The sequence below is a fragment of the Erithacus rubecula genome, assembly GCF_903797595.1.
Source record: "Erithacus rubecula genome assembly, chromosome: 6".
In the NCBI taxonomy this organism is placed as follows: Eukaryota; Metazoa; Chordata; class Aves; order Passeriformes; family Muscicapidae; genus Erithacus; species Erithacus rubecula.
The window spans coordinates 10,608,466-10,620,520 of record NC_136688.1 but is presented as its reverse complement, the minus strand read 5'-3'; the positions used below and the strand labels follow the sequence as shown (position 1 = coordinate 10,620,520).

Sequence of the window (12,055 nt, the reverse complement as noted above, 5' to 3'; positions counted from 1 at the left end):
GAGTGCATACGGCTCTGTCTGTCCCTTGTACTGAGTCTCTGCCTCCTGGTCTTTGTGGGCTCAGTGGTGGCAATATGGATTAAATGTGTATCATTTTCAAGCCAGCCTTTTTTGGAGCAGTTTGGTTTGTTTTATTCCATTTGTTCTGTTGCCTTCCTGCACAAAGCAAAAGGAACAGAGCTGGTACTGCTCATCTACCTGACTGCATAGGGCACATGCTGGGGACACCTGGCAGGGAAGGGGCTCCATGCATGGTTTTTTCCTTGGATTTTTTCTGATTAGGAATGGGATGTAATTCAAGGGGATTTCTCAGCCTTCTCCAGAAAAGAGAAGGCTGAATGTCAGGGGATGGCTTTTAGCACTGAGGGTCAGTGTTCAGCCTTGAGATGGTGTGGAGGGTTTGATGGTCCTTCAAGAACTTCTCCAAGCTTTCATGGAATCCAGGCAGGATTTGTCCTGATGGTGGAAGTGGGTAGTCCAGGGGTTAGCACTGCCATCAAAGCCTGTTGGGACAGTGGCTGTGTGTGACAGAGGCTGCAGGTGACTGGAGTGAGGAGCTGTATCCTTTCATAGGAGCAGCGCGTCCTTTTTGGGACTGCAGCCAGAGCTGCCCATCTGTGATCTGATCTGCCTTGTGGTTTTGCTGCTGTGGCTGGTCAGTGTGTGTTTTGGGAGCAGCTGTGCATCATCCTTGGCCCCTCCATGCTCCCTCCCCACCTGCCTTGCTCCAATTCCCCAATTATTCCTCATGTACATTCAATTTTGTATCCCAAAAGTGCAAACCAAAGCATTCTCTCTGGTCATTCTGAAGTGCTGCCAGCCTTGTTCGTGATAGGAATCCCTCCTGGAGCTGGGAAGCCTGGAAGGGCTCCAGTTTTGTGTAGATTCTGTTTGCTCCTCAGCCTGGTGCTCCGAGTCTGTCTTTGTCCAGGGATGTCCAGAGACACGCCCATTCCGCACTCCAGGTTTTGAGAGAAATGGGACATGGTGAGGGGTATTAAACCTGAGTTAAGCTCCTCTTGTCCTGAGTCTCTTGGGGGGGTTGTGCCTGTTCTTCAGATCCTTAGTGGTGTCTCCCATATCTAGGGGAGTGGGGAGTCCAGGATTGAAGGTGAGAGAGGCATGGAGGAAATGAACCTGCTGCCTCTCTGCTGTGCTTGTGCTCCAGAGCTCAGAGCCCAGCCCAGGAGCTGAAGTGGGAGGTGCAGACTTGCAGAGGAGTGGGATGTAGAAAGGAAAAGCTCTTGTGCTTAAGATAAGCAGTGACCTGGCAGGTTGCTGATTGGGTGTCATAATCTTGGTGCCTTGGTTCTTCACACTCTGTCTGGAAACACTGGCAAGGGAAGATGCCCATTCTGGCATTGGCATCTGCTGTGCCCTGGGTCTGTCTGATCACAGCCTGGCTGTTCCCCTGCTTGTCCATCCTCCTGTCAAGCTGCCTTGTGCCTTCCTGCAGAAATGGAAGTTGTTCTCCCCACTTTGCCACTGCTAAAATTGCTGGGATTCTCAGCACGAGGTCTCAGAGGCAGAATTCTGGACTCCCCTCATGTACTCGCTTGATCAGAACACCCATCAAGAGATTTGAATGTTGCAGGTCTGGATTTATCTAGACAAGAGCCACAGTTGTTTGCTGTAAAAATATGTGAGAATTCCTTAACTGAGGAGAGTTGAGCTGGTTAATTTATTATCGGTTTGGGTGCATTTCAGCAGAGTAAACTTGCAAAAGGATGAGGTGAGGAAGAAGTGCACTGGTAAGTCACACTGTTCTATGGATGCACTGGGACCAGGGAGAAGTGAAAACCTACAACAAGGGAAGTTTGGAATTGGAAATGGAGGTGAAACTTTCCTGCATTCTTCATGTCAAAGGAGTAGAAAAGGGTTGTGGAAGCCTCACAGGGACAAGCTCTAAAGACAAGCAGAGGGAGAGGAAAAGTGAGGGGTGCTCAGGTCTCCTGAGGAGGAAGGAGCTGTGGCATAGCAGGAAGAGGTTTCTGGTGACTGGGAGATGGAGCTGAGGGAGGGAATGGCAGCAGACAGGACAGGAAGTGACTAAAATACTGTGGTGTGTGTTGGTTTCACTCTTCAAATACATGAGGCTCTTTCAGCGAAAGGACGGCTTGTTCTTTTTTTCAAATGTGACCTTGTACTCATTCTTCCCTCAAAAAAAAACTCACAGGAGAGTTTTCTGGCTCTCTTCAGCTGACTGTCAGCTCCTTTGCTGTTAGAGGGAGCTGTGCTTCATGGAGGCAGCTCTTGCTGGTGGGAAGAGGTTTCCAAGGAAGGGTTTTGGAGAGTACCACTGTGGACCTTTCCTGGAATGCTTGGGCAAAAGAAAATACAGGTAAAAGAATCAGTATAGAAGGGATAGCTGTCAGCAGGATTAATATACATGCTTCCTACTTCCTCCATTAATTGAATGGTACCCAGGAGGGTCAGAAAGGAAAGGTAAAGGACAGCTATCTTAGGTGGGAATGATGGCTGTCTGGTCTTGGAGGATGAATAGATTGCCTTTATCTTGACCCTGCCTGATACAGAGAGAAAAGGTTTGAACCAGTTGTCAGTTCTTCCTTAGTAAAACTCCCAGTAGGCTGAAAAATCCTGAATCCTAAGAGAAAGCTGGGAAAACTAAGTGATATTTAAATATTGCTGCTTAATAATGAATGCTGAAATTATCTGATAGATAATGTAATGTGCCCTTGCTTCACTGGAGCTGAACTTTACCCAGAACATTGTTACAGGTGGCAGTTTTGGGGACATCTGCTGATCTCATTTTGGGAAGCTGTGTGTCCCTGGCTGAACTGGTTGATACTGGAAGGGCTCCCAATAGTGGAGTCATTCCCAGGAAGAAGCAGTTCTAGTCTAAGAGCCCAGGACTGTGAGTTGCTGATGTTCTCTGGATAGGCTGTAGGAGTGTGCTGGGAAGGGATACTCGGCCAAGCCCCATTCCTAGCACAGGCTGTGGGACAAGGGTAGCCAGCTCTTCCTGGGAGAGATCAAACTTGGTGCTGTCAGAAGGATTTGCACAGCTCTGTGTGTGTAATAGTGGGGAGGTGAAGTTGGCATTAGCTTGTCATGGCTTTGCAGGTGTCACCTGTAGCCAGTTACTTATTCAGGCAGCAATTCCCTGTGTGGCACATCAGAGAAGAGAGAGGGTCTTGCAGCATCCACTGAACGCATCTGTCCTCATACACGGACCCATTTTGGGGGCATGGGGTCTGTGGTTTGTGTCACTGTGCTGTGAGGAAGCTGCAGACTCTAGGAGGGGAAAACTCCTGCAGATGCTGCCTCTCCCAGAACACATGCCTGGAAGCACAGAAGCCTTTCCTTCCTCCTGCCTGCTTTGGGGCCCTGAAATATTGTTTTTCCCCACCCTCCCAAGACAACAATGACATGAAAGCAGTGTAGCCCCAGCCGGGTCCGATGGGATGGGAGCTGTTTGCATTGTGCTTTTGGGTCCTCAGCCACACTGGGATCCCACTCTCCTCTAAGCTGGGCCAATTAGGAGGCTAGACTCTTCCCTGCCCACCAGAACAGGCAAAGCTGATGTGCCTGAGAGCTGGAGGGGGTTTGTGGCTGATGCTTTGCTGATGACAGGAGCAATAGACTTTGGAATTTGCTCGCCTAAAGGACACAATCCCCTTCCTTCTGTGTTTTGCATCCCTGTTTCCTCATTGCAAAGGGATTCAAGTTTAAGGTGTTCCTGCCGGTTTCCTGGTGTTTGCACTTCCGTGGTGTGGCTGCCTTATCATGGAGTGGCTTGGGTTGAAGGTTTCAACCCGTTTGCTCTGAAGGCTGTGCTGTGAAGGAGATCTGAGAAAACAGTCTGAGCAGTTCCCTGATCCCACAGTGCATTTCCAGCATCCACCCATGGCACCTATAGGATCCGAATCAGGCCCAGCCACATGGTCACATTTCTGTTGAATGAGCTGCTCTACACAATCCAGAGCCTGGCTTGGTGCCTGCTGCCACTTCCAGAAGGACAGACAATGCCTGGTCATCGTGCCTGTGGCTGGAGCTGCATTCCAGCCCAGATATCCCAAGGTTCATCCTCAAATGGGACTCACCTGAGTTCCAGCCCAGTGCAATAACCCCCGCTCCTAGTTAAGTATAGCCAAGGGAGTCAAATGTAATCTATTAAGGGATTGGTTTGGACATAGCCTCTTCTTTACAGATTTTCCATGCCAAAACTTTTTCCCCCAAAAGGTGAGGTTTTGAATGCATCAAAGGCAAAAGAACTGCTTCCCCCGCTAAAAGTGAGTGTCTGGAGTAAGGGAACAGGTCAGAAAGCAGTCTGGTCCTGCAGTGAGCCACCGCCCACCTGATCCCAAAGCAGGTGAGATCGTGGAATGCAGAATCCTCCTTTTCATTGTGCACATCCTCTGATTAATGGCAGAGAGCTGCCTGCTGGGATCTATAGTCCTAGACTTGCCTCAGATGGGGAAAAGTGAAATGTTGGTCATGCTGGAAGGTGATTCACATCCTTGCCTGGCATAGGTATGCCTGAACTTCCTTGGTGTGGTTTAGTAAGGAATAGGATGAAATGGGCCTTTTCCCAAAATGCTGAGTTCTTCAGGAAAAGCTGAGTGTGTGGTTGGCTCATTGGCCCTAGATTCTGCTCTGCTCTGTGCCCTCATTTTAAAGCTGAGTACCATGCAGGCTTCATGGATTACCTGAGTTTTAAGGAAAAGTGCTTTATGAGGTGGGCTAACCATCCATCATAACACCTCTCCATCTCCAACTTCAAGTTCTAATGCATCCCCTTGGAAGAGCCAGTCTCAGTGTAAAGGCAGAGTGAGCATTTGGGAGTTCCAGTTTTTGGTGTGTGCAGCCCAGTCTTAGCAGTGTGAAATTCCAAGTGTTCTCAATGAATAGGTCACTTCTGCTGGTGCCACTTCCATATATCTGTGCTTTTTAAATGCATTTTCCTGTCTTTATACGAGTGTTTCTGTAAAAACCTGTAAGTAAAGTGTTTTTGTGTTGTTAAAAACGGGGAGAGTCCACTCATCTTCAGTGGATGGCTTAAGACAAAGGGGCAGCATTTTTCCCTCTTGTTTAATCCTCGGAGCCATTGGACACACCCTGGTTGCAGGATCCTGAAGACCCTGCCTGAAGTGCCCCATTCAGGAGCAGCTGATGTTCCTCCCTGGCTGATGAGGTGTTTGTGTCCCAATCGCTCAGGTTTTTGGAATAGGAGCTGGAAAGCTGAGCACAGTCAATGGGCTGTTAACAATCGCTGAGTGACTCTGTCTTGATGGCAGGGGAACTCCTCATGCATCCATCAGCCTGCTTGAAACCGGGAGTTGAAATTGAATGTTGGAGGGGGTGGGGGAAAAGCCTTTTTTTGTGTGTGTGTCCCTACGTGCTCCTGCACTGGTTCATCTAATTAATTTTTAAAATGTATTTAAAGCAGTGCTTCTGTATGAGGGAGTCATTCCTCTTTCTCCAGTGAGGTTATCACAGGCTGGTTCTGATGGTGTTGCCGGGGATGTGACACTGCCCCTCCTTACTGCAGGCAGGTGCCAGCAGCTGTGTCACCTCCTGCCCCATCCTGTCCCTGGCTGTCTGCTGGCCCAGCAGTTGGTGTGCACGCTTGATAATGGGAACATCCCGAATCAGGGGAAGGCAGCTTGGATAATTCAGAGTAGGTTTGGCTTTTATCTGAGGGGATTTGGGGAACATTCCCACGCAGGGCACTGCTCTCTGGCCAGGTGGCCAACAGCTGGGGACAGTAATTTCTTCCAGATCCAGCAATGCCAGAAGAGGATGTCTGTCAGGAATCCCTGTACAGATGTGCTTATGAGAGCCTTGAAGAAAAGTGTTCTTTCCACTCTGCCATTCTTCCCCGCAAAACAAGGGATTAAATCACCTTTTGTGTACAGGCACAATAAAAATGAAAACTTGAGAGTCTTTTTTTTTTTTTTTTTTTTTTTAATCATTGGTATTTTGGCAGACATTTAAATTCAAAAGTGCCTTTATCTCCAGAGCAGCAAAACGCTGATGCACCTGTGAAAGTGGGGAGCTGATTCTTTGTTCTTTGACTCAGTTACACTAAACTCTGTCCCCTCCTCCCATGTTGTGATGGAATTCATTAGGAGTGATTATCTGTCCCTCATACAGCCCAATTAGCACAACTCTGTATGGAGGAGGAGCAAAGCTGATGTTTCAGTGGCATATTTTGGATTCAGGACAGACCTGGGCTCCCCTAGAGGCCGTGGCTGAGCTGTGCTAGGTTGGCTTGAGGTTTTGGTTGATCCTCCTGTTCCATAGCTTCCCTTCCTGGTCCATAACTTCTCCCTTCATGGTATTCTCCCCTCAGCGTGGCACGATGAGGCGGCGTTACGAGGACGACGGTATCTCCGATGATGAGATTGAAGGGAAGAGGACATTTGACCTCGAGGAGAAGCTGTCCACTAACAAGTTCAACTCTACCTTCGTGGTCTTCATGGAAGGCAAAGGTTTGTCTTGGGATTGCTGGTACTAGGGAGTGTGTGTGGGGAATGGCATGGGGCCGGTTTGCAGCTTGCTGGGACACGTGGCAGCCAGGAGTGGGAGGGTTTGCCTGGGTCAGCACCTGTAATTGTAGCCACATGTCTACCAGATCCTTAATTCAAGGACTGTGTGGGATGTCTCCCCTTCCTTTCACCACACACATGGCTCTGTGGGATGGCTTTTCATCACACAGCCCCTCATGAGGATTTACTGGAGGGAGGAGCCCTTCTGCAAGGCATCTCTTTCTTGGCTCTGAGCTTCCTAGGGAAGTGAGCACCAAAATCCAGGCTGTTCACCTGTCAGGTGCAGTCTGTTGGAGCAAACCCTCCTTATAGGGGCCGTGTGTGATGCTTGTTAGCAGCACTCACCATTCTAGCTGCTCTTCAGAACTGCTGCAAAGGAGTTCCAGGATTTCTGAAGAAGTGTAGAAAAGCGAGGAGCAGGGTTGGACTAGGGACGTCCAGAGATTCTTTTCAACCTGAGCATGTCTATAATCCTCTGCAGGAGTTTCTCCTAAACCTTCCCTCTTCTTGTTTCCCTACACCAGACTTCACAGTTGAGTACATCCAGCGGGGTGGCCTGAGGGACCCACTCATCTTCAGGAGCTCGGACGGCCTGGGGATAAAGTAAGTGCTGGAAGCACGGAGCGGTGGATGTCTCTGGCCCAATTCCTTTATCTCTCCATACTGTGTGGGATCTGATCCTGGCCAAGCTGGTTTGATTGTGTCATGTCCATGCTGTTCTTATGTGCAGTGGACAGAGAGAAATATCTTCCAGCTCCATTATCCCATTCTTCCTAGTCTGTTTGGACTGAAAATGAGAGGACTGAATTGGCTGTAGGTGATCAGTATTCCACCAAATGTCTGAAAAGTCCCACTGCTGCTCTGATGCAACATCTGGCTGGGTTTCTTTCCTAGTAACATAGGCATCTATTGCCAGAGAGTCAAACAATTTGTAGTATTTCTGGTATTTTTCCAGAATTCCAACCTGGTTTTCCAAATTTCTAAACTGCTGTCTGCGTCTCTTGCTGCAGTACATCCATTGAGGTTTGCCGCTCTAAGTGTAAACTGGGTCAGTGTTTTTTGGGGTTGATTAATACAAAGATTAGATGAATAAATGACCCCCCACAAACTTTCAGAGACAGTACCAGCAGCACTGCTCCAAACTCCTTCAGCTGGCTGTGAATGGGTGGGTGACATCTCATCCAGTGCAGAATGTTCTGTGCTGGGGTGAATTGGGTAGGAAGTCGTGCCAGGCTCAGTTTAACTGCTGGGTGACTTGGGAAGGTAGATTTGATACTGGGGATTACAGTGTGGCTGAAACTGGATTTCTCCTGAGGTTTTGGGTATTTCTCTGGGTCAAGAGCTGCTCTAATGGCTGCCAGCCCACTCTGCCTGTGACAGCAGTGTTTGTACAGAGAAGGGTGCCAGTACAAACACTGGAGTGGTTCTGCTGTGTCAGTGGAATATCCTGCGTGTCCTGCTCCAGCCGTGCCTTTGGATTGGGATAACTCACACGAGCAGCCTTTTAAAAGAGAGCTGGGATTGTGTAGCTCGAGGTCTGCTGGCTCCATTGCTAGAAGTCACTGTACAGCAGCCCTGGAGATGGTACATCGTATTCCCAAGCCTGCTTCCCAAGCCAGAAGTTTGTCCTAGTGTTTCACCCCAGTCCTATGCCCCCAGAGATCCTGTTCCATGGCCTTCTCCAACCCCAAAGCTGCACAGATGTACCTGCATATTCCTGAGTTACAGGGTGTGCAGCCAGAAGCACTTGATGATATTTTAGCCAGATATTTGTCCTGCAGGATGCCGGATCCGGACTTCAGCGTGAACGATGTGCGGCTGTGTGTGGGTAAGTGTCTGCAGCCACCCTGCACTTGCTTGTGTGGTTGGATCTCACTTTGAGGATCTCACTTCCTGGAGTCCATAGTGCACAGGGACAGTTCAGTGATGTCTTTCATGGCAGGGAGCCGACGGATAGTGGATGTGATGGATGTGAACACGCAGCGGGACATCGAGATGTCCATGGCACAGTGGGCGCGCTACTACGAAACGCCGGAGGAGGATCGGGAGAAACTCTACAATGTCATCAGCCTGGAGTTCAGCCACACCAAGCTGGAGAACCTGGTGCAGAGACCTGCCACGGTGAGCTGGGCTCTTCCTCCCACAGGGATCTGCTTTCCCTGGAAATCTGGAGGCGAGATGCAGCCTGGCATTGGGACGTGGTGAAAGAGGGGCTGCTTGGAACACGCGTGGGCTCAGCGGGGATGTCAGTCTGGAAGCTGCTGGAGCTGATCTTGCAGTCTGGCTGTGGTCACCGTGGCCAAGTGCTTGGCATGTCACTCTGCAGAGAGAGTGACTGTTCATTGGCTGTCAGCAGTTAGAAACATGGAAGTCTGAACTCTGCACAGTGTGGCTTGGAGGGTTCCTAATGCAAAATGCTGGAATCTCTGAGGGCAGAGGAGGCCAGGACTGGAGGTGTGCTGGAAGAGAGGCAGGAAGCTGTTTTGTGGTGGGAAAATGAGTTGTGGGAGGGGTGGGATGAACGTCCCAAATTCTCTCTAGTCAGCAGAGTGGAAGTGGCAGCTGTGTGGGGCCAGTTACTTCTGTCTGTTAACTGCAGAGGGAACCTCAACATCTTTGACTCTCCTGAAGCGTAGGGAGTTGAATCTCCACCCTAGGAGATGCTGTCTGGCATGTTTTTAATGGAAGTCCAGAGCTGGCATCTGAACACCTGTTCCTAAGTGCTTTATGTGTAGGGCTGTCCCAGTGGCACTGGGAAAGTTTCTGGGTCTGGGGAAGGACCAAAAAGGGTTTTGCCAGCCTGGGGTAGCAGAAGGTTTTGCTGTGCCCCTTTTTTCTCTGCTCACCTCTGCTACTTCTTTTCTGTAGGTGGATTTGATTGACTGGGTTGATAACATGTGGCCCAGGCACCTGAAGGAAAGTCAGACAGAGTCTACTAATGCCATCCTGGAGATGCAGTATCCAAAGGTGCAGAAGTAAGTGACTTCTGTGGTAGGCAGCAAACAACCTCTTGCAGGAAAACTGCCCAATGGAGCAGCAGTTTGTACCAAGAGGAAGGGGGAGGAAGAGTCTCACAGCTTATTTTTGTGGGTGACACTTGTAAGGCCACTGCAGTCACCTATTTAATCCCCTTTAGCTGTGTAGAAGAGGGGCTGGGTGGCTTCTGACACTGCTCTGAGACATTGGCCTGGGTTTGGGTGGCCCATTCCCTTGGAATGTAATCTGCTCCAAAGTGTGGATTACCATTCATTTTCATCTTCTCCTCATCTTGTTTTCCACCAGATACTGTTTGATGAGTGTCAAGGGCTGCTACACAGATTTCCACGTGGACTTTGGTGGCACTTCTGTGTGGTACCACATCCACCGAGGGGGAAAGGTAGGACTGTCCCTATCGGGGAAAGCACCTGTTGGTCTGTTTTTGTGTAAATCCTTGAGGATGCAGCTCCCAGACAGAAAACTGAAATCTTTCCACCCTAAACTTACCTATAGTGCATGGAGCCAGACAGGTGCCAATCCCTAGTTCAGGTGTAGCTCTAACATGGTAAATCTAACTCAGTAAATCTCCTTGTCACTCTGGTGGCTTTCCTGAGTTCTGTATCTCATGACACTGATGTAAATCATACCTTAAAAAGCATCCCAAGCTCAGGCTACCTGTACACTACTCAATGTGTCAGGCTGGGAAAGACCTTGTTCTCTCAAGGGGGGAGCAGCTGTCCATGTCATTTTGCTGGGAAGCTCTCAGGGAGAGGGGTGAGGAAGAGATTCAGATATTGGGAAGAAGCTGTTCATTATGTGATGACTTACATAAGCGTGTTGTTTTTATTTGCAGATCTTCTGGCTGATCCCTCCCACACCCCAGAACCTGGAGCTCTATGAAAACTGGCTTCTCTCAGGGAAGCAGGGAGACATTTTCCTTGGGGACAGAGTGTCAGAGTGCCAGCGCATCGAGCTCAAGCAGGGCTATACATTTGTCATCCCCTCAGGTACCCTCAGAGTGGGCAGGGGCATCCCAGTCTTGGCCAGGGTTGTGGCAACAACTGGAAACTCCTTGAACACTGTCAGGATTTAGCTCCCTCATGAGTCACTGGGAGAGGGAGATGTGCTGTGGCTCTGACCTCTTGCTTGCTGCCTCCCAAAACATGCCTGTGATGGCATTGTGGATCCAACCCAAGTGTTAGGAAAGCTGTGGCAGGCTCACATCACATTTGATTAATTATTAGAGGAGGTTTTCCCAGATCCTGTCATGTTGACACGTGGAGCAGTGTTGGTTCAGGAGAGGCTGGCCCAAGGCAGCTCCTCAGCTTCCTGGGTGTCTTCATGGCACCACTGCAGAGCTGTGGCTTGCAGCAGGACCTGGAACAGAAAACACCAGGGGTTGCACAACTGACTAATTTGAGTCCTGTTATCACAACTGACACCCTTCCTAAACTGAGTGGCTTTGCCTTAATGAAACCTATGCTGGAATTCCCCAGATGTTGGATTTGGCTGGGTTGCTTAGCCTTGGAGATAAGAGCTGGAACTTGAGTTATTTTGAAAGTGTTTGGAGTGTTGAAACAGACTTGGGAAGGCTGTTTCCCTTGGTGCTAGGCCTAACATGATTAGGAAACAATCTAGGATGACACTAGGGTGACAAAAAGCTTTGCAAGGTGGATCAGAAGGATTCTTTCAACTCTGCTTTCTCCCCAAGGTTGGATCCATGCTGTGTACACTCCCATGGACACGCTGGTTTTTGGGGGCAACTTCTTACACAGCTTCAATATCCCTATGCAGCTCCGGATCTACAGCATCGAGGACCGCACACGGGTAAGGGACCCGTGCTGGACACTGGGCCTGACCTGGTGTGGCATCTGTCACCTGAGAGCAGCAGTGGGAAGGAGGCCTGAGAAAACCTCTTGCCTGTTTTGCAGGTCCCAAATAAATTTCGTTACCCCTTCTATTACGAGATGTGTTGGTATGTGCTGGAGCGCTACGTGTACTGCATCACCAGCCGTTCCCACCTGACCAAGGACTTCCAGAAGGAATCCCTCAGCATGGGTAAATCCAGCCCTTATTCCTTCCTCACCCCCATCCAACTGGCTTCTTACACCCTCGTGCTGGGGCACTGGATCAGCAGTGTGGCTGGCAGGGGAGGGCTGGGTGGGGTTTTTTTTGAGCATGAAGTCACAACCAGCCAGACTTCTGCTTCCTGCTTTGACCCTGCAGCAGCCCAGGTTCCTCATAGCTGTGAAACCAGCACACCACCAGTTCAGAGCCTTGCACAGAAGAGATGTGGGGAAGTTGCAGGGACCACCATGGTGCTGTGGGCAGGAATTCTCTCTGGCTGGCCAGATCCTGCTGCACACAGGGATTAAAGGGCAGACGCAATTACTTGGAGGGCCCAGTGACCTCACGGTCCTGGGTGAGTCCACATCCTCTTTCTCGCACCATGAAGGCAGCGTCAAAGTCCTGAGCCCTCAGTGGGAGATCCTAAGCCCTCCAAAGCAAAATGAGGTTGGACAGGGCTTTGAGCAGCACGATGTAGTGGAGGATGTCCAGGCCCATGG

The 12,055-nt window shown here is 49.8% G+C and overlaps 1 protein-coding gene across 1 annotated transcript in view; it reads left to right on the top strand.

Moving 5' to 3' along the window:
• KDM2A (lysine demethylase 2A) overlaps positions 1–12,055 on the top strand; it is a 31,612-nt gene that overhangs the window by 8,443 nt on the left and 11,114 nt on the right. Inside the window, 9 exon segments of the mRNA XM_079310080.1 lie at positions 6,317–6,455; positions 7,037–7,115; positions 8,294–8,340; positions 8,455–8,633; positions 9,381–9,487; positions 9,795–9,888; positions 10,342–10,495; positions 11,200–11,315; positions 11,420–11,546. Of these exon segments, the coding sequence (XP_079166206.1) occupies positions 6,317–6,455; positions 7,037–7,115; positions 8,294–8,340; positions 8,455–8,633; positions 9,381–9,487; positions 9,795–9,888; positions 10,342–10,495; positions 11,200–11,315; positions 11,420–11,546 (1,042 nt within the window).